We start from the raw sequence: 19409 nt of genomic DNA on the forward strand, positions 1-19409 counted from the left end.
TCTCCAAAAGGTTTTAGACTGATTAGTTGCATATGATTTGGAAAATAACCTTTAGCAACATGGAAATGTTCTGGGATATTCATACTCGAACTTTCCATAATAGGGAAACAGTCAGCGAAAAGCTTTGGTAGGCTACAACAAACCCTATTTGGAAGATCCACCGGTTTGAAGACCTTAAGAGCTATGGACAGTCCATGTTCTCCCTGTATAGTCTGCAAGATTGCAACTTGCACAGCCCTATAAACAGTGCAAGTAAATATTCTCTTTTGCGACACTGGGTTCCTAGAAACCTTATAAAAGATAGTGATATAGAATTCATGATGTTGCAGAACTAGGTAATGAGGATATCTTCATACTTGAAAACTGTGTTTCCTAATGGGATCTTATAGGAGCCGATCAGTTCGTCCTCCCGAGGATATACACTCAAGCCAAAAAAGTATGTTTCTTGATGATTCATAGAGGAGATCCCACATATCTCTGCCCCTAGATATACATGATAATGCAGTGAGATTGCAAATTGGTAGTGTGCCATTATTCTTAGGCCCATCAGTTTCAGCTTGTTCATGCCAGTGTGTGAGCTTGGCACATGATGAAAGCTGAAGAACAGATGTAACTACATGTTAATTTCATTGCATGCAACAGAAATACTTATATCTCATTAGTATCATTATGTACATATGATTATGATTAATTAAATCAATCTCTATACATGTAGCCAAGTAAAAGTCATTGAACAAACTATAACTGTATAATGGAAGGATTTATATTTCATTTATATCATTACATGCATGTCATTACAATCAATCAAACAAATCTCTATATGTAATTACAAGTTAATTTCATTGCATGAACTACAAGGTGTAATAGAAGGACTTAAATCTTGTTCTTATCATTATGTATATGTGATTATAATCAATCAAACGAATCTCTATAGATCCTCTATGGTGAGAACTGATAACATTAGTCTATAAATAATCCAGTTAAGGGTCAGTTAGTGTTCACCTCTATAACAAACAATCTGTAACAGCACACAGTGCTTCGATCTTCCATATTATTGCCCTTTCCTCTTCTCCTTCAAAGACAAAGCCGTAAAGGCCCTAACATGGATGTCTATACGATGACTTTCAAGGATTATTAAGATATTCACATCGTACGGTGTGTTTGTGTGCTCAGTTTAATAGAAGAGGGGAAGCATGGTGCCATGTGGATCATCAACTTCTTCGTCCTCTTAAAATCACAGGTACATAAATCTCCTTAATGAATTATATGTCATTCTATCAGCAAGTTAAACAAGTAATGTAAACGTATTGACTTGCCGAGCGTTTGAGAGCAAACCCTCAGAACCACAAAAGAGGCATCAAAATGAATCTTATACGTTCGATACGCATGCACGCATGCAAAAAGATCGTTTGGTAAGAAAAGTACTGTTTTTTGAATGACGCGTTCCCAGAGCACATGTTCTTGGTGATTATAGATATTTTTAAATTTGACAATTAGACACTAGTTGCAATCACACTACGTTTTCTAGAATAAAAATATGATGTTAAGATAACAAGTGAAAGAAGCGTGCATGCTCATATACACGGTTTCAAAGAACTTTTGCTGGGATAACTTTGACATATCTGTCTTTCCTTAAATGTTACATATATATTTAATTAAGAGAAAAACCAAAAGAAAAATTAAGGTTGACGCACATGTGTGTGTACATGTATATAGAGAGAGAAAGAGAAGCAACGCTTAAGTGACAGATAATAACCAAACCCTTTAATTTTTTTGGCAAAAAAAATATTTTAAAAAGACATACTTTGGTTCAAGTTGTTTACATGAAAAATGTGGATTCTTTTAATTATCAAAATGTTATGTTACGGGGGGATACATCTTTTCTTTATAAAAATACTATTAAAGTCTAATCAATTTAATATATGTTTTGCATCAACCTATTCTTACATATCACGTTCTCTTACATATCACGTTCACATCAATAAGGTTAGATTGCAAAAAGATACATTTTAAACATCAAAATTAAAGCGTCTAGTTTTTATCTCAGGCCTAGTTTTTATCTCTGACGTAACCGTCTAGTTTTTACGAATTTCCAACCAAATTTTATATGAAAGTTTGAACTCCTTCACAAGCTTAGACACACACAGACGCCAAGTGACTACAGACACCATCGACCAAGATGAGGACACTGTCCGAGACTTCACAAATTGAAGCAAAGGAACGTTCAAAGGACGACGCTGGTGAGCAATCACGAAGTGGGCAATCATATGAGCCGGTACCCATCTCGCGTTCAAGTTGGTTAAACTCACCTTTTATCGCGTCGAATTCATCCCCTCGTGACCCGTACCTTCGTTGTCATGCGGATCATAGAAAGTTGAGTTTTGAAAGAATTAATCAAATGCCAACCTCAAGTATTGCATATTTCATAAGGCAACAGAATTAGTTATGTGACAAAAATACATTCCAGTTTGAAAATTTTTCATTTGAGAGAGAACCACAGGGATGCAATTATGCCATCTTGGGGCAAGTTGAGGCAGCCATAAGCACCCAAGGTAGAGGGAAAAAAAAGGACAGACACAAAGAAATAACGAAAGAGAAGACCTTTACTTTGAACGTAGCTAATGCCAATACATATTTTGGGACGTAGAGAAAGGAGTCGCATGATACAATGTTCGATTGAAGGCTTCCTTGTCTCCAGCTACTGGTCATGGGTTGGCCTCAACCATGGAGCAAACACCAAAGAATTTTCTCCAAACGAAAGAATCACATTGTTGATGCGTATGAAGGGGGGACTCTAAATTTCGATCTGCATCATGAGGGATTTATATTTGTGTCTTGAAATTTTCTGTGGTACCTTCAAGATTTTCATAAATCAGAAGCTGTACTCAGGCTCCACGTCCATGGCCCATGCAAACTTGGCCAGAAGTGACTTGTTGAAAATCTGCAATCATATACAGTACAGCCAGATCAGTAAGGTAAAATAGAAAGAAAGACCAAAAAGAGGATGGAAATTGTTGTCACCTTCTCAATAGGAACCTCATTACGCTTACACCACGCAACAGAAATCCGTGGATCCATATAATTGATCTTTGATGTACCCAAGGCAACATTTTTCATCTCCTCTTTAGTTTTTATATCCCTGTCTATCTTTTCTATTCTTTCTTTACATGATGCAATTTTCTTCATTAGCCTGCATGCCAACAAAAGGTTAAGGTTCTCCTACCTGTTCAAAAAGCGAATAATTTAAAAGAATGTCCAGAATAGATAGAAGAGTATCAATACGATTCAGGCGCCAATGATTTTTTCGGTGTTCCATCTGGATCTCTTAGCGGGGGCTTCCCTTTCTTCGCTCTGCGGAGGTCCTCTTCCAGTGCTTCCAGTTCTTCCTATGATTAGCAACAGAGAAACTTGGTATAATTTGGACAATATATTGATTAACGCCTGCTAAACTAGCTGCATTTGAACCATGCAAAAAGAGGAAGGGAGAAAAAGAAGGCTAAGTAACCTGTGCTTTGGCAGCCTTCTCAGATAATTTTTCCATCTGTGCAGCATGTGATTTTGATTCAGCTCGCTGATGATTGCAGATAATTGCAACCTGCAAAAAGAAAAACAATGGATATGGCATGGAACAATGTTAAGCAAAAGCGTTAGATACGAAAGTGAATCGTTTCATACAAAAATAGCATTCTCACCTTCTTATTTGCAGTTTGATAAGCAGAAACTCTTTCTGCTACAGATTTCATTTGCCAGCTACCAGTAGCTTCCTCTTGCCGCAACTAACCACCAGGAGGAGAACATTGAAAAACATAAATGTAAATGAAAAAAAATAAGGTGGGCATGACAAGAAAGCTAATAAGGAATTTAGGAGAATAAAAAGGCAACACGCATAGTTCAAGTAGTACTGGGCAGTCTACCTCCGTATCCAATGTGATGGAGGCATTGTATGTACGGAAAACTTTTGCCGTAAGTCCAGGCATGAGGTTTTTCAAATGTGCATTTAGTTTGGTTGTATCCAGCCGGTCAAAGAGATCATCTCCCTCTTTCTTACCTGTCCAACAAAAGACATTATAGCAAGGCCCGGACATACATATTACCAAAGACTACCAAAAGGGTGCAAAATCAATCCACTAACCGGCCTTGAATCTCCCAATTGCTTCATATACAGGAAGCTCAACTTCTACTGTGTTCCTATACCTGATTGAGTCTTTCCCAAGGAAGTCAAACTGGAAATGAAAAATGTAAATTGTTCGATAACTGGTGACAAATCATGGTAGTTGATAGGCATGCAGTAACTTTGTTTATTTAAATATATTGATGTAACATGTTGGATTACCTCAAGTGATCTAGGAGGTCGCAATGTAACATTTTCCACTTTCAGAGTGCAACAACCCACGGTATCTGCTTCATCATCATCCTGTGAGAAATAAAACATCCAAAGAAGGATTTTCACGAACACATGAGAGATCATAAATGTTGTACACCTAGAACAGCAACAGAAATCACATTACAAAATCAGAAGTCGGCCTGTTAATACCACTTCCAACTATCTGGAAGATTTTGTCCATCGACCTAAAGGATATTACAGATGGAGCAGAAAAAGGCCCAGATAAATGGAAAATAGTCTATGATGTGAAAACACAAACTTAAACAGAAAATAAGTTGTCAAAGAATAGTAGATTAAAGTAAGTAAATTTTGAAAATGAAATTTCAATTCCAAAATCAGTGTAGCTTATTTATGTGGTTGAATGCTTGAACCAGAACAAATTTTGTAGATACCCAAAGCTCAGGCATTTGCAATCTTAGAAGTTACATCCTTGTGAAATGGACAAAGGCTAATCTTCAAGAAGAAAACCATCTTCTCTGTCACAGACGAGGTTTAAGGTGCATGCATCGGACATCAAATGTTACCAAAAATACATGATACATGTTGAAATGAAGCATCTTAGAGAAAAGGCTTGGTAATGTCCAACCCGATATTGACTAAGTATACCTACACTGAGCACTGCAGTTGCACTCAAATATATATAAGTTGAGACACATTATTAAGTGCAATAATTCTTTACAATGCAGAACTTGCTGTTCCCATCTTATACCAATATAAAGTAGCTTTAAGATAGTAATTTAAAAGCATGAGAGCTTCCTCATTCCAGTGCTGTATGCAGCACCAAAAGTCATATCTTATTTAATGTTGTAAAGAACTTTTCTACCGTTAATGAGTAATCTGATTTCAGCTTACTTCAGAAAGAAAAGGAAGGGAGAAAAAAGATACAAGAGGAAAAAACTAGAAAAAGGTCACACTTAAAATATAATCTTGCCATACAAAAATATAGCTGTTTTTCCAAAACAGGACTATCAAATAACACAGACCATGATAAGAGAAAAATCACTGCACCCAAACAACCTAAATGCACTCTCCAAAAACAAAGATTACCTTTTCATTTCCTGCCCTGAGAGCGAGCTTGTCAATAAGGTAAGTTGCAACTGCTATTTGTCTTTGTGTAATGTCTGTTTTTGGATTGAAATGTTTTGTGTAAGTTTTCCTTATGTCATCAATGTAGTCCTGCCACAGAAAAGCTCCACTGTGTAACTCCAACAATAACATGCTAAAACAACACACCCTGAATGTCACCAAGACAAATGGAAATAAATTTAATGAATCATGTGGGAAAATTTTACCTTCAACTTTCTTGCTTTCTCATACTTCTCCTTGTCACTTTGCCCCTTCAAAGAACTGCTAGCCGCAAGGAAGACATACTTAAATTCTTTGGAGTTAATTGGATCGTTCCAATACGCTAGCCATGTTACTGTGTTGTCATGCTTTACCTCCTTCCAGCTGTACTTCACCAAAGTTAAACCAAATAAAGCACCATTATGCAAAGAAAATGCTAATGATGCAAGCATGGCGATATAAACCTTTGTCCTGGAATTGGACATTCTGGGATAGGAGCACCTTTTCCAATGTTGATGGTAATGTCTTTCGGCATGATACGCCTTTTCAATTTTCCCATCTGAAGAAAAAAACACTGATAATATAAATATTGAAACTACGACAAGCAAAGAATATGGCAATTCTAGAAGAATTAGCAGCTATATGGAGAAAAATACCTTAGGATGTTCTCCACGACCACGGAAAAGTCCAGGTGGTTCAACTCTAAAGTTGCCGACCTGCATAAGGGACAAAAATGGTTTAAAGCTTTTTGTTTAATACAGGAACATCCTAAAAGAATGCTAAACAGAAAACGAACAGAAGCTTACTAGTTGACCAACATGGATTTGGACAATTACAATAGAAAAAACTAAATTAGTTTTGGCCATAATGATAAAATTAAAACAACTGTCATGCGGCTAAAGCATTTCCATAAGTAAATCTCTTGAACCATCACCAACTCAGAGATCACATATCTGGTTCAGGTGGTTCACTTCAGCTGCATCTTCAGAAACATCTTTAGGGACTCAACCATGGGAAGCCCTTTGAGGTAATTAGATTTTGAAGATCAAGAACTGGTTGATGGATCTAGTTCCCCTAGAATGACATTATCCAACCAGTTTTTTGCTTAACAAAATGGAAATGATCAAATAACAAGGATACTACTTGGTTTTATGCAAGGAATCACTTCCCAGATTCTCATGCAAGCTTAATCAGCCAAAAAAAGCTACCAAACAACAAATGTCAGGTTTCTTGCGTATCCATTTATTAGTTCACTGTAGTGATAAACCCACCAAACTAGTTCAAAGGAAACATTTTCTACTCAAAGTCTAAATTCATCTTTGGCAATTGTTTAAACACTGCCAAGAAAATGCTCAAACAAAGCAAATATAATCCAGGCGTTACTCCTTTAGCATACACCATTAACAGAAAATCATTTCAAAATTTTTGAGTGACCAAAACCTTCCAAGTAGTCACCTCCTTGGCAGAGGATTCATAATAATACTAAAAGTAGAGTGAAGGTGTGCCATTGTGTGCCCCAGCTTAAAATAAAAGCATACATAATCCGATGCATAGATGGATCTAGCATTTTTTTTTTCTGTTAAACATCATGCTTTGGTTTATAGTTGTAAGAAACAAATCACGGTTTTCCAATCATCAAATTTTGATGCATCGTGAGTCATTGATATTTTATGAGCTTCATTTCCCTTCTTACACATTGGGATGATGTTATTCAAAACTTGTTACCATTGAATATATTGTGAAGATCACATTTACCAGATCGTTTTACCACACCATCATTTAATGGTGTAAAGTCAGGAAATACCAGGGCACCTAAAACTTGGGACAGACGATCTAATCACTATAACTATATATATATATATATATATATATATATATATATATATGTCATCTATCAATAATGTCTCAATGACCAAGATAAAAAAACTACACTTAGAAACCAACAAAGCATATTGAAATGGACTTAGAAACGAAAATATATTGACTTTCTGGACAAATTAGACTTGGAAAATCCAACCACGTCCATATTTGGGCAGAAATAAACATGGGTGTGCTGACTTCACAACACTTCTTGAACTGTGTACAAGCCGCATTCAAAGCTGCACTTATGTCCAGCCACGTTGATACCAATGTGGCACCCAAAAGATAAGAGTATGCATGAGAGTTTCAAACAGCAGGATCCTCTTTTGCAGTGTGACCCCATGCATGCCTCGAGAGGTTCTTCCTTGTTCATGATCACGGCCACCCATTGCACTTATTAGACAAGTTTGATGGAAAACTCCAAGATAACAAACAAGTCATAGTATCAAAACAAGAGGCATAATAGCAAGGAGCAATCGGCAAAATTAGGGCCAATCAAGACTTATCTAAGCTATAATGCCTTGACCCCATCATGCTCTCGAGAACAAATGAACATCAAAATGCAGAAAAAGAAAACTAAAAACATAGCCTTCGGTTTTTCCCCGGGTGCATGAGTGAAGAGCAAGGAAACAGATATGTAAATGGTAAAATGATCCAAAGTAAGATTATTGTTAGTTGTTACTTATCCGCGAAAAAGCAGTTTGATAGTATCAACTTAAATTTCCAGAAAATCACAAACAAATATATAACCAGTAATTGAAAATTTTTACTCCTTCACTCATGTACCACAAGAACTCTAAAATATTTTAAGTGAAAAACTTACAAGTAAGCATCCATCAGCAAGGCCTGAAACTATCACGAACACCCCAATTTTATAGGCTCAGTACAACAAATGATTGATGAGGTAGAGAATAGTTAGTTCGTCCAAATCCCAAGTTAGATTATAGATTGTTTTGTTGCTAGGCCATCAATTATTGAACAGTGAAAGGGTCAATAATTTATTCTTAGAAAAAAAAAACGAACCAAAGGCAGCTCTCCAAAAAGGGAATGCAAAACAAAGGACATGATTCATGAATGCAAGCAACCAAGTTGGCAGTTGAAATATGATCACTTAAGTCAAAGAGGGCCCAAACTAGAAGATATCAAATAGATAGCCTCTTAAATCTTATGCTGTCCGATTTAGAAGTTTCCATAAGGAGCAAAATAAGACTAGCAATTGTCTGGGCCTTGAGGAGATACTTGTCATCCAACCAAAAACTGTATCAAGATCTCGCATATTTTAATCCTTCCCCTCCAAAGAGATGCCCAACCTTCCTTGAAAGCAATAAAAGTATTATTGTTCAAAAGTGAAAATGTCACCAAGTTTCTTATACAGATGCACCAGCAAACCAGTAAAAATCAATAGGCCCTTTAAAGAAACCATGTTCAATTCTAACTCGACATTGACAATTAGCCGTCCACATTTTCTAGAATAGGAAAAGAAATGAACACCTGACGCACTAATACAAAATAATACTGATGGAGGTCTAAGCTATCCTTCTGAAAACGAAACTGCATTTAATTCACTTACTAACCTAAGTCAAACGGACTCACCAAAACAGTCACAGCATCTGAGTCATGCTGGGTGCAGATACAAATCCCGTTCAACAACAAAAAATTACTTTCTTTTCATTGAACCATCGATAGAATGATAGGTTGTTAATTGAAAATTGTGAACTGTTAAGTTTGTTGTTTATGGACACATTTTTATACCAAATTTTTGTATCATATATGTATATATATGTATATATACACACACACTCGCCGCATACGCACCCATGTTTTTTTGAAAATGCTGCAGCTGCACCAGCACCGGTGTGGCATTGATATCAACAGACCAGACATCCAAAGCACTAAGAACAACAAAACTATGAAAAAGAAAAGGAAAAATGGGATCCGACCTTTTCTTTCACGCCATTAACAATAGCCCACATGTATTTCTCCTCCTGTTTCAGTTTTTCTTCTTTCTGAGATTTTTTCTCCTGCATAAGATTTGAAAGACGTAAAGAAAAGTTCAAAAACATGGCTCAGATTTATGCAAGATTAAGATTTCAAACACAATAGCTCTCCAGTAATACATATATGATATATATACACACACACACACACACATATATATATATATGTACATGTTAGAACAACTAGAGAGCTTATTTCAAATTGCTAAGGATCATTGTTTTCTTCTTGAACTGGAGAACAAATAAAGTGTTCTCAAAAACAACAAAGTATAATAGACATATTATATTTTTCATGTTTTTTCCTACCCAGGAAATTTACTTTTGACATTTCTTCCAATATTTTACAACTATTTTGGATTTTAACCAATGGTTTTGTAAGAAAATTAGTAGAGGTTCAAACTTATATAGCTTTTTATTTTTTTTAATTCTTTTTTGTCAAAATTTCGAGATTTTCTCCAAAAAAAGTATAACTATAAAGAAAATAAAAACCCTTCCATCTAACACCCAAGAAACATCTTGCCACCAAAAACCTGTAAATGACAATAGTATAGATAATAGTATAGACATGCATCAGTGTGCAAGAATGCATCCATCGCATAGTCACAGACAATGTTCTTAGGTATCACGTGGCTAGGTTTTTCTTTTGAAATTTTCTTTCATGTGTCTTCCTCGGGAAAATCTCAGATATTTTACAAAATATTAAAAAATGTATGAACTTCTAGGTTTTTTTACTAATTTTCATAGAACAGTATTGGTAAAGATTCAAAATAGGTTTTCTAAATTTAAAAAGGAAGAACGAAATACACAATAAGAGCCTACAAAAAAGGGTTTTTCAGATAAAAGGAAAATTATTGCAATATTGTCGCAATATCATTTGGATATCTTGAAAATATTGTTATATTCTCCCAATAAAAATACACCTTTTTCTTTTGGCAATAATATCATGGTATTTCAAAAACATTGTGGCACTTATAACAATGCTGTGAAGGTATGCATAAAACTCAAAATATAAAAATAAAATGGTGTAGATCATAGTGGTTTTTTAGTTCTACGTAGATGAAATATGTCACCATATTGTGCAAATTTGACATGTACAGTTATGATTTGAATGTATGGATAAGCCATGTGGACAGCCAAACCAGTAAGTAACTCCAACACATATGTTATCAAGGCGAGAATAAAGTTCAATATTTTTATGCATGGAGGTTCAAATATTTGATCAGTTCGAAATATGTATAATACGTGCAGACACACATCCACACATATATGGGGAGAAAAAGAGAGAGAGAGTCTGATAAATCCAACTAAAGTAATCTCTTAACAGGGATCTTATCCTTGAAACTGTTTTTGGTTGTAAAAGAAAATTTTTAAATAATAAACTCTCAAATAAGGCATGTTACCCATGTTGCACTACCAAGCACTGTGAAAACGTGAATATATCTACCTAAAATTACAGCACTCCAGTTTTCCCTAAAACACACCATCTTGTAGGTAACAGAAGTCTTTAGATTACCTTTTCGTGGAAATCATTGATACAGTTACTAACGAGGCTGAGGGACTTATAAACAGACATTAGGTATTATCCTATAACCAAGAACAGGAGCATCGGAGCTAAAAATTTGAATCCCTTTTTCAAGTAAAACCAATGAAATTCATTATGCAAGTACCCAAAAAGAAAGCACAGGCAGAGACGTCAACTACAATAAATACATATATTACTTTCAAATGTGGACATATGAACTTGGTTTTAGCTCATCTGTTCATCAAGCACGATAATCCATGTCACTGTTTTGCATTGTCACATACAATACCTCTGAGCTCATCTGTTTCTTCTTTTCTTTCTCGTTCTGATGCCAATCATAGATCGGGGTAAAATCACATAGCTCAAATTTTTTGATTTTGTGATTCTTTCCAAGTATAGCTCTCCAATCGTTCATGAAATTTTCAATAAATGTCTTTTTTGTTGCATATTCTGTATCTTTCATCACAGCAAACATCGTTGCAACCTGTAAAATTTTAAGGGAAATGATTAGGGGTTCTCTATATTAATCAGAACTACAGAAAACATTAAAAATAATAAATAAATCTGTAACACCTGAATACAGAAGTAGAAAGCACTGGAAAGAGACAATGAGTAGATGTAGGTGATACCGTTAATAGTTAAGCATACCTCCTCCTGTTCAGGAGTCAAATCAACTGGTTCTCCATTATAAAGCATCTTTACACCATGAGGCTTATATGGAGGGGGGAATATCACCCCATTGTGTTCCAAGGTAGTCCATTTCTTGCCGCCGCCTGACCCTGGTGGAACTTTTGCAGACTTACCATACTGCGATTTGGAATTCTTCAATGTCTTCTTAAGTTTTTTTGTTGATTTTTTTATTGAAGTTGCCACTTTTGCTGGAGCCTTTTTAGCAAGGGAATTATTACCATCTGCAACTGATTTCTTCATCCCTTTTGCAATAGGATGATAGTCTTCATCATCAAATGATTCTCTTGGTTCTCTCTTAACCCCAGTTTCTACTTTAACCTTGGCTGGTAAAGAGATACTAGATGTTTTTGCCTTCTTAGCTGAAGGAACACTAGAAGACCTATTGGCTTCATCTAATGGCCTCTTCTTCATATCACTGTTTGCTTTTGAAGTCAGTTGACCATTTAGGCCTCTGCCAGAACCATTTTGCTGCAATTTATAAGACAAAGGCTTTTTGTCTTCTTCATCTGAGTCTATCTCAGGTTTAATAGAAATGCCAGCAGAATTTGAAGGCTTTACTGCTGCTCTCAGAGCCAATGGTTTATCGTCTTCAGAATCTTCTGATGAGGCTGTTGGACTTATTTTTTCCTTTTTCAAGTCAATCAAGTTTTCTGGCTTAGGTTTAGTAACTACCTTGGTAAGCATTGTTCTTCTGAAATTCAATGGCCTATCATCATCTGAATCATCAGAATCGATACTTGGTGCATTTGAAGGCCTGCTCAAAACCTTCGTCTTATTGGCTTGACTTGATGACTGATTTGCATCTGATCGAGAAGACACAAGAGAAGACGCCTGTGAAGTTGCAGGAAACAGCTTCTTCACCACTACTTTTGTGGATGACACACCTTTATCTGCCTGCAAATTTGAGTTTTGAGCACTAGGAGCCCGTATATCAGTGGTAGGCTTTTTCAGTGGTGGCCGACTCACCAATGGATCCAACTGTTTTGTTTTGGAGGATATGCTGCCTCTTCTGAATGTCAAAGGACGATCATCATCATCATCACTGCTTTCAATTAACTGACGCTTAGCAGGTTCGTGAACAGCCATCATTCCACGTCTCTATGTTTCAAACTGGCAGTGGCAAGCACAGATTACCATCTGCATCAATAATATATAAGAAACATCAAATGAAGAAATAAAAAAGGCTTAGAGGCTCACATAGCATATAAGATCAGGTAACTGAAAAGGCCAAACATCAAAGAAACCAATTCCCAGATAGGAGAAGCAGGAAGCTGAGAAAGAAAAAAGGACACAAAAGAAAATGTTAACATCTTCCAGCACAGTTATGATAGCAAATGCAATAATTTAGCTTCCTTGTGTCCACCACTCAAATGTCCAGAATACAAATCCTTGAAATTTTTGACAATGTTACTTATTAGTGAGTTTAGAAGATCATGAAATACCCATATTTGATTTATTCTTATTTATTTTGAAGTAAACAGCGGAATACCAACCTAAGGTAAAGGGACGAATTGGTTGAATGATCCCCTTGATTTAACCATAAACACAGGTGGCAAACGATGGCCCTGAAAAGAAGATTACCAAATTATGGAAAAGACCAAAACATTAGGACGATCGATTGAAGATCTGGCTTATGAAACACCCTAAAACCTGGTTTCTGTATCTGAATGATGGCATCTTTGCCTGAAGGTAGCTTGACATCCAAAGAATACGTTTGGACTTTGGAGTGTGTCTATGTGTTTTTGCACATTTGTGAATATCTCACTTTGAAGATTATGCAAATTCAAAAGGATAACAGGGTGAATATCTGTTTTATGGAAGGCCTCAAAAGCCTGGTTTTCCTATTTGGATGATAGCATGTTCTTTCTCTGCTCGTCGAGTTTCACAATTTTTCTCCAGATTAAGTTATAACATGTAACTTCTAGTGATTACAATAATTTGCCTACAGATACACAATAGGACTAAGGTTATTCAGTGAAGAATTAAAAAGTCCTTCACAATCTAGCCCACTACCACTCAAATTCGAATGAGATTTGCAATAGCATGCATACATCAGCAACAGTACCTATTTTTGTATCTTTGTTTCTTATTTAAGAAGAATTGACAGTGATGTTAAATTGCCATCATCGCCAACAAGAGAAACGCCACAAAACAATCACCATCTTAGCGAACTGTAATATTTGTAAAAGGCAAAACAAGAAGTACAAAAAGAAGTTCTTCAGATCATTTGACCAAGAAAAACCAGTTATTTTCGGGTGAATTCCAACCCCCATGCAAACCTCTAATTGGTGCCAGCAATGGTCAAGAAAACTAGCAATGCCATCAAATAACAAAAGAAATAAGGCCGAAAAAGATAGCAACTGTTAGGGATTCGAGAAATCACAGAACAACAATTCCATCGTAATTCCATTTGTTTATCATCTTACATCAAACGTCAAAGCAACTACCAAATTGAGACGATAGAAGATCGATAATCACTTGTCACAAAATTTAGGTTAAAAACGCCAAATTAAATGGAAATCTAGAAATAAACAGAGAGAAGGGAATGGGCAAAAGCAGCTGCCGCATGTCCCATCTTCCGACCAGCAATAGAGAGAATAAGAGGATAATCAGGTAAATGGGGTTGCATCCTGGCCCCTTCTCGGCCAGAGAGAGAGAAAGAGACACAGAAGCAGGTCAAGGAGCTGCTGCCCACCCACTTCCGACCAGCTGAAAAAGAGGTAGATGGCGGTAAAGAAGCTCCCTTTCAGGCCTCTTCCGAGAGAGGGGAGGAGAGGGAGAAAGAGAGAGCACCTGCGGCAGAGACGTTGAGACGCCGGCGCCGGATATTGGATGCTAGAGGGAAAGTCCGGCCGGCGCCGGACGGCGGTCGAGGGAAAAACTAGGGCACGCAGGGGCAAAAGGGTATTGCAAGACTGGAGAGAGGAAGGGAGGGAGGGAGGAGGTGGGGAGGAAAGAGAAAAGAGGGAGAGGGAGGAGGTGGGGGGGAGGTGTTGTGGTGTGGGGGCAGAACGGGAGGAGGAGGGGGTGGGGGATGGGGAGGGTCCGGCCAATATACCGGGTTCTCGATGGGCTCAGAGAACCACATCTCAGACCCGGATTTCCAAATCCAAACCGAGACCCGGTTGAGGCTGAGCAAAGGGCCCACAGTGTCTCGAATCGTCTCACCTGAGCTCACTCAGTTGGATCCAGAGTCCAGACCCAGGTCCAATTCTAAAGGTGTAGCACCACTTACTTCCGGTTACATTCGGATCCAAATCAGGACCTTCCATACCCGGACATACCATGGACTACCGGTGGTCCTGACCTAATAAAATACAATTTGGTCATGCTTTTACAAAAAGAAGTTCTAAACTTGGTGACAAGTTCTTGTGGGCATGATGACCGGATTATCTTTGATTTCTTCCCCAACCTGAACCCGAGTGGTATCCAAGTGAACCGTGTTGGCTCCATATTCAAAATATGAATTCCTGAAACCAAATTTGGATCCCGCTGCCATAACAAACATCTGTGACCTGTTACTGTTTCATTCATGCATCTACTCTAAAAATTGCTTAAATTTATTGGATATATAATTGATGTCTATTTGGATCCCAACCGATTCGAGTCTGGTTATGCAATATCAGATTAAGTCAGTTACAGTGGTAGCGGTATCTGATCCAGATAAAATTCGTTGGCATCCTCATCGGTGTTCTTCATCAACCCGATGTGCACCGTGTCCAGATTTGGTGCAGTGAAATTTTGTTCACTTTTCTCACTTCCAAGAACATAGAATTCAACGTGCTAAGATTTCTAAAACTTGATACGTTATTTTCATTTTCAAAACTAAGCAAAGGCCCTGCGATAATAGTTGATTTATGGGTCTCGGACCACAAAAACTTCCACCAATGCAATTAATGAGAACGAAAAGCCTTGAAATCTTTAAGTTACAGAAGTTTCCATAAACGAACTTAATTCATCGCGATTCATTTGCAGTTACGTGAGAACATCGTCTAAACGAGATTTGGACTTTAACAACCGTTGAAATCTTGGCAACAAGGACGCGTGTCTCGGATATGGAACTTTTGTTCTTCTTCAACATGATAGTTTGCAAAAGAGTGGAGTTACAGAAGCCGACTGCCAACTTCGTCTTTCTTCTTTGTTCGATTAGCAAATGAAGGGAAGAGAACACTGATTCAACTCTTCAAAGGGGGGATACACAAATCGTTGTTGGCCCCTGATAACTTTTATCTTTTGGAAGAATTTTCGAGTCCTATCATTGCAGCACAGGGGTCCATTTAATCAAAGAACTCGGCTCGGTGAAGAGAGATTTCTTTTTACAAAAGTTTGTATCTAAGTACACTCCAACAAAAGCAAGGACAGAATTAAGGCCATAAGCAGAAAAATTACAATCAATCCAATATCTATCGAAACACTCCAAAATACTACGATTCTCGTCCACAACAGACCTTCCCATTCTAAGTTAGATACTGCTGCAAGTCCGGAAAGCTTGAGGTAACAATTTATTCAGAGTCTCAGACCCTCGAAATCTAGCCGAGTCCACGACTGCAAGCACATCTGTTTTTTTTTTTTTTCATCTCCCAACATCAGCATTAGTTCTCGTTGGGAGGGAGGCTCTGCCCAAGAGACCGCCGGCATTCCGGCTGATCATCTTCATGGAAACGAATGGAGGGCTGCACCTTATGCAATGAGCGTAGCGTCCCCTTCCATCAAGGTTTCCATCTTCTATTTGCATCTATGAAGGAACTAGGGTAGCTTCCATGGGCGAGTCTCTACGAGGTTCAGCTGCTATCTCGTGTGGACCAGGGTCATGACCAAGTCTCCCCAACTCATGATCGACGGACGCTTCTCATTACAGCAATGTCCTGCTGCATTTCACTTTAACACCTCGCTGAGCAAGCTTGATCCAGCTTTTTTCTTAAAGAAGCTGACCTCCTCGCATTTAAGACTGTTTCTTGTACCTGGACATCATTGTTTTCATTCTGATTTTGATATGGTTCGGGCTTAGACTTTGTTTTTGAAGGCTCGAGGGAGATGAAGTCTCTACAGCTTCATTACCTGGGTGTCTTCTTTGTTATGAGGAGGCATAGAAGGCGACGATGGGGTCTCTTTAGCATCACCTTCCTCTTTCTTAGGAGTAGTTACGTCATCCAGGACTTGGCATTTATTTTGAAAGGGAGTACCAACCTCCTGTCGACTCCTCTGGAAACACTCCTTTCCTTAGAGGTGATTTTCACAGATGATCGATCAAAAGCATCTTCACTATCTCGAGCTGAAGACACAGATCCCTTAATTTCTCCACAGGATGACGTCAATAGTGGAACCATAGATAAAGCCTCCAGCGTCGGGATGAAGCCCGGGGGCACTTCTAACTGGAGTCTTACGAACCCCAGTCTCTCCTTACTGCAGGTGAACTGATCAATACCCACTAGTCGAACCCCCATGATCTGCACCAGATCAGAGAAGGCCCTTTTGTTCCAGAACTCAACCGGAAGGTCCGGCAATCTAACCCAGATTCTGACTATGGAGGCGGCCTTGACCTCCATTTCCTTGCCTGGCCACCAAGACTTTGCTGCCTATTCTCCAGGCCCCAGTCTAGAGAAGGAGGTTCACCTCTTCCTCAGAGGATACCCTAATGAGGATGGTCCTTTTCCCCACCTGCGAAAATTTAACAACAGGGATATCTTTCCACAGCTTTCTTAACAAATAAAAATTAAAGGAATAGTCAAGCCGAATCCAACTGTCACCTCCCGCCATGGCTGCGACTACCGCATATTAGTAGGTCTTTATCATCTCTTAGTACGTGGCTTTGGAAATGAAGAATCTCTTCTTCCCATTAACTTCCTTCTGCTCCAGAGCAGGGAGCCACATCACATGCTGGAATCCTCTGCTTCACCTTCCACTATCGACACCCATGAACGAAATCATGCCAACTCTTCCCCCAAATGCACTGACAAGTGGAGTGGTAGCTCCCTCTGCTTGCAATCTCGACCCACGAGGCTCCCCTGCAATGCCGGCGGACCAATCTCAACCTCATCTCGGGCGCTGGCGATTGGATGAATCCATCGTCCGAGTTCTTGGCCCCTCTCGATAGTTCTGGGAATTCCGACAAGTCCATCACATTTCCCCCATTGTCCCTCCCGCCTTTTCTCCAGCCACTGGTCTATGCTGCCGAGATCCACAATCGCTTGCTCTCCTGATAAACCAAAGCAGAGTTTGTCTCCCCTCCCCCTAACAGTAGGCAGCCGGTCAAAACTCTCCATGTTCATGCTGTACTGAAGAAGACAAAACATACCTTCCGTTGAGACTGAAAGATCAAATGTACACATAACAAGAAGCCCAATCTCATAAGATCCCTCAAGAATAGAAGAATGAGGATCAAGAAGATTCTAGCTTCCAGATCAATTACTTAACAATGAAACAATGGGTTTCATCCAACAGAGGCCTCAATGTTGGCCCAAATTTGTAGAAACTAGTGCTGTGATTCTGATGATGAATTTTTTGGTGTATCTTTCAAGCTGTTTCTTGATTTTTTCGAATAGATTCTATTGACTAGAGCTTTATAAATTTCCTTTTGGTAATCAACTTTTTTATAGTTTACTTGTACTATGTGAGGCCCTTCTAATATAATCTATAATGGATCGTATATCTTAGTATTTACGAGCTTGGTAATCAAGTGCCACATGAGAGAATCCATTTCACGATACATAAAAACCCTCAACCGTATTTTTTGTTTTGAATTTCATAATCCTATGTTAAACTTCATTGACAATGTGAATTGAAAGGAAGATGTTGAGTCGCAACAACGCAAGGCCAACCAACTACAACCAGGCTGGGCTGGTCCAGTAGTACTGGGCAAGCCACGGCTCAGATGCTTGATACTGCGCCGGCCGGACACGGCATCAACCAATTAAGGGGATTGAGTTTCGACCAGGCTCGGCCTCTGGTAGTACCTCAACCCGTGATATGTTGAAGAGGCTGCGTCCAGCCCAGCCATTTCCATGAGATGGTTCGCAAACACAGTCACTGCCTCAATTTAAGATGAGACATGACCCTGACGTCTTCGCCGATGTACCCATGAGACCGTAAATGGAAAATGACGAGTGCTATGTACATGAAAAAATGTGAGTGCAACTTGGCGTTTCACATTGCTTTATACTCTTCAACGAATTCTCTACTTGTCCAGAGAGAGTGAAACGTAGAGAAGAACGAATTTGGTACACCATTTCGTGTATTTAATAAGCGTACGATGGATGCGAATCCTATTATTAATATGTATATTTGCTTTCATGCCTAAACATTATATATGCATGTGTGTGAAATAATAAATAAGTATGAAATAATAAGTATGAGATAATGCTTATGAGATAAGAAAAGATTTATGAAATAATGAGATAACAGACAGATGATGTATGAGATAACGCTAAACATAAATATGAAATAATGTTTATGAGATAACAAAAGATTTATGATATAATGAAATGACGAACGAATGAGATGATGTTAAACATAAGTACTTATGAAATATTGTTTATGAGATAATAATAAAATATTTATGAAATGATGAGATAATAGATAAATATATGAGATAACGCTAAACATAAGTATGAGATAATATTTATAAGATAATGAAATAACGTTAAAAGCCAGACAAAAAACAAAGATTTTTTTTATTGCTTAAATAAGTATATTAGTCATATCGATATATTACAAACTGGTCTCCAATTTTTTTGTTTTACTGTTTTTTTTTTTGTCTCTACAAAAAGTTTCTTTTTTGTATTAATCATGGACATTTTTTTATCATTATTAAAAGGATGCATGAAATTTCATACACAAAGACTATGTATATATATAACCAGCTTTAGCTTTAGACTAAAAGGAAGAAAAAGGG

The 19409-nt window shown here is 37.9% G+C and overlaps 1 protein-coding gene across 1 annotated transcript; it reads right to left on the bottom strand.

Moving 5' to 3' along the window:
• Positions 1 to 2585: 2585 nt before the first annotated feature.
• Positions 2586 to 14516, bottom strand: LOC116262338 (DNA topoisomerase 1 alpha-like). The gene is made up of 16 exons (XM_031641612.2): positions 14312 to 14516; positions 11477 to 12655; positions 11118 to 11312; positions 9250 to 9330; positions 6106 to 6165; positions 5914 to 6008; positions 5677 to 5833; positions 5432 to 5560; positions 4334 to 4414; positions 4133 to 4223; positions 3915 to 4048; positions 3693 to 3776; positions 3506 to 3595; positions 3283 to 3386; positions 3022 to 3190; positions 2586 to 2941 (listed from the first exon to the last, which is right to left on the bottom strand). The coding sequence occupies exons 2-16, from the start codon at positions 12605 to 12607 to the stop codon at positions 2873 to 2875; spliced, it is 2670 nt and encodes an 889-aa protein (XP_031497472.1). The 5' UTR covers positions 12608 to 12655; positions 14312 to 14516; the 3' UTR covers positions 2586 to 2872.
• Positions 14517 to 19409: the final 4893 nt, after the last annotated feature.

The sequence above is a fragment of the Nymphaea colorata genome, chromosome 10, assembly GCF_008831285.2.
Source record: "Nymphaea colorata isolate Beijing-Zhang1983 chromosome 10, ASM883128v2, whole genome shotgun sequence".
Classification (NCBI taxonomy): Eukaryota; Viridiplantae; Streptophyta; class Magnoliopsida; order Nymphaeales; family Nymphaeaceae; genus Nymphaea; species Nymphaea colorata.

Excerpts from the sequence above, each read along its gene's own strand:
- LOC116262338 (XM_031641612.2), bottom strand. The coding sequence starts at position 12,607 with ATGATGGCTGTTCACGAACCTGCTAAGCGTCAGTTAATTGAAAGCAGT. Across the intron at positions 11,313-11,476 it reads TGACTCCTGAACAGGAGGAG|GTTGCAACGATGTTTGCTGT; the intron begins GTATGCTTAACT and ends AAAATTTTACAG. Across the intron at positions 3,596-3,692 it reads ATCAAACTGCAAATAAGAAG|GTTGCAATTATCTGCAATCA; the intron begins GTGAGAATGCTA and ends TTCTTTTTGCAG.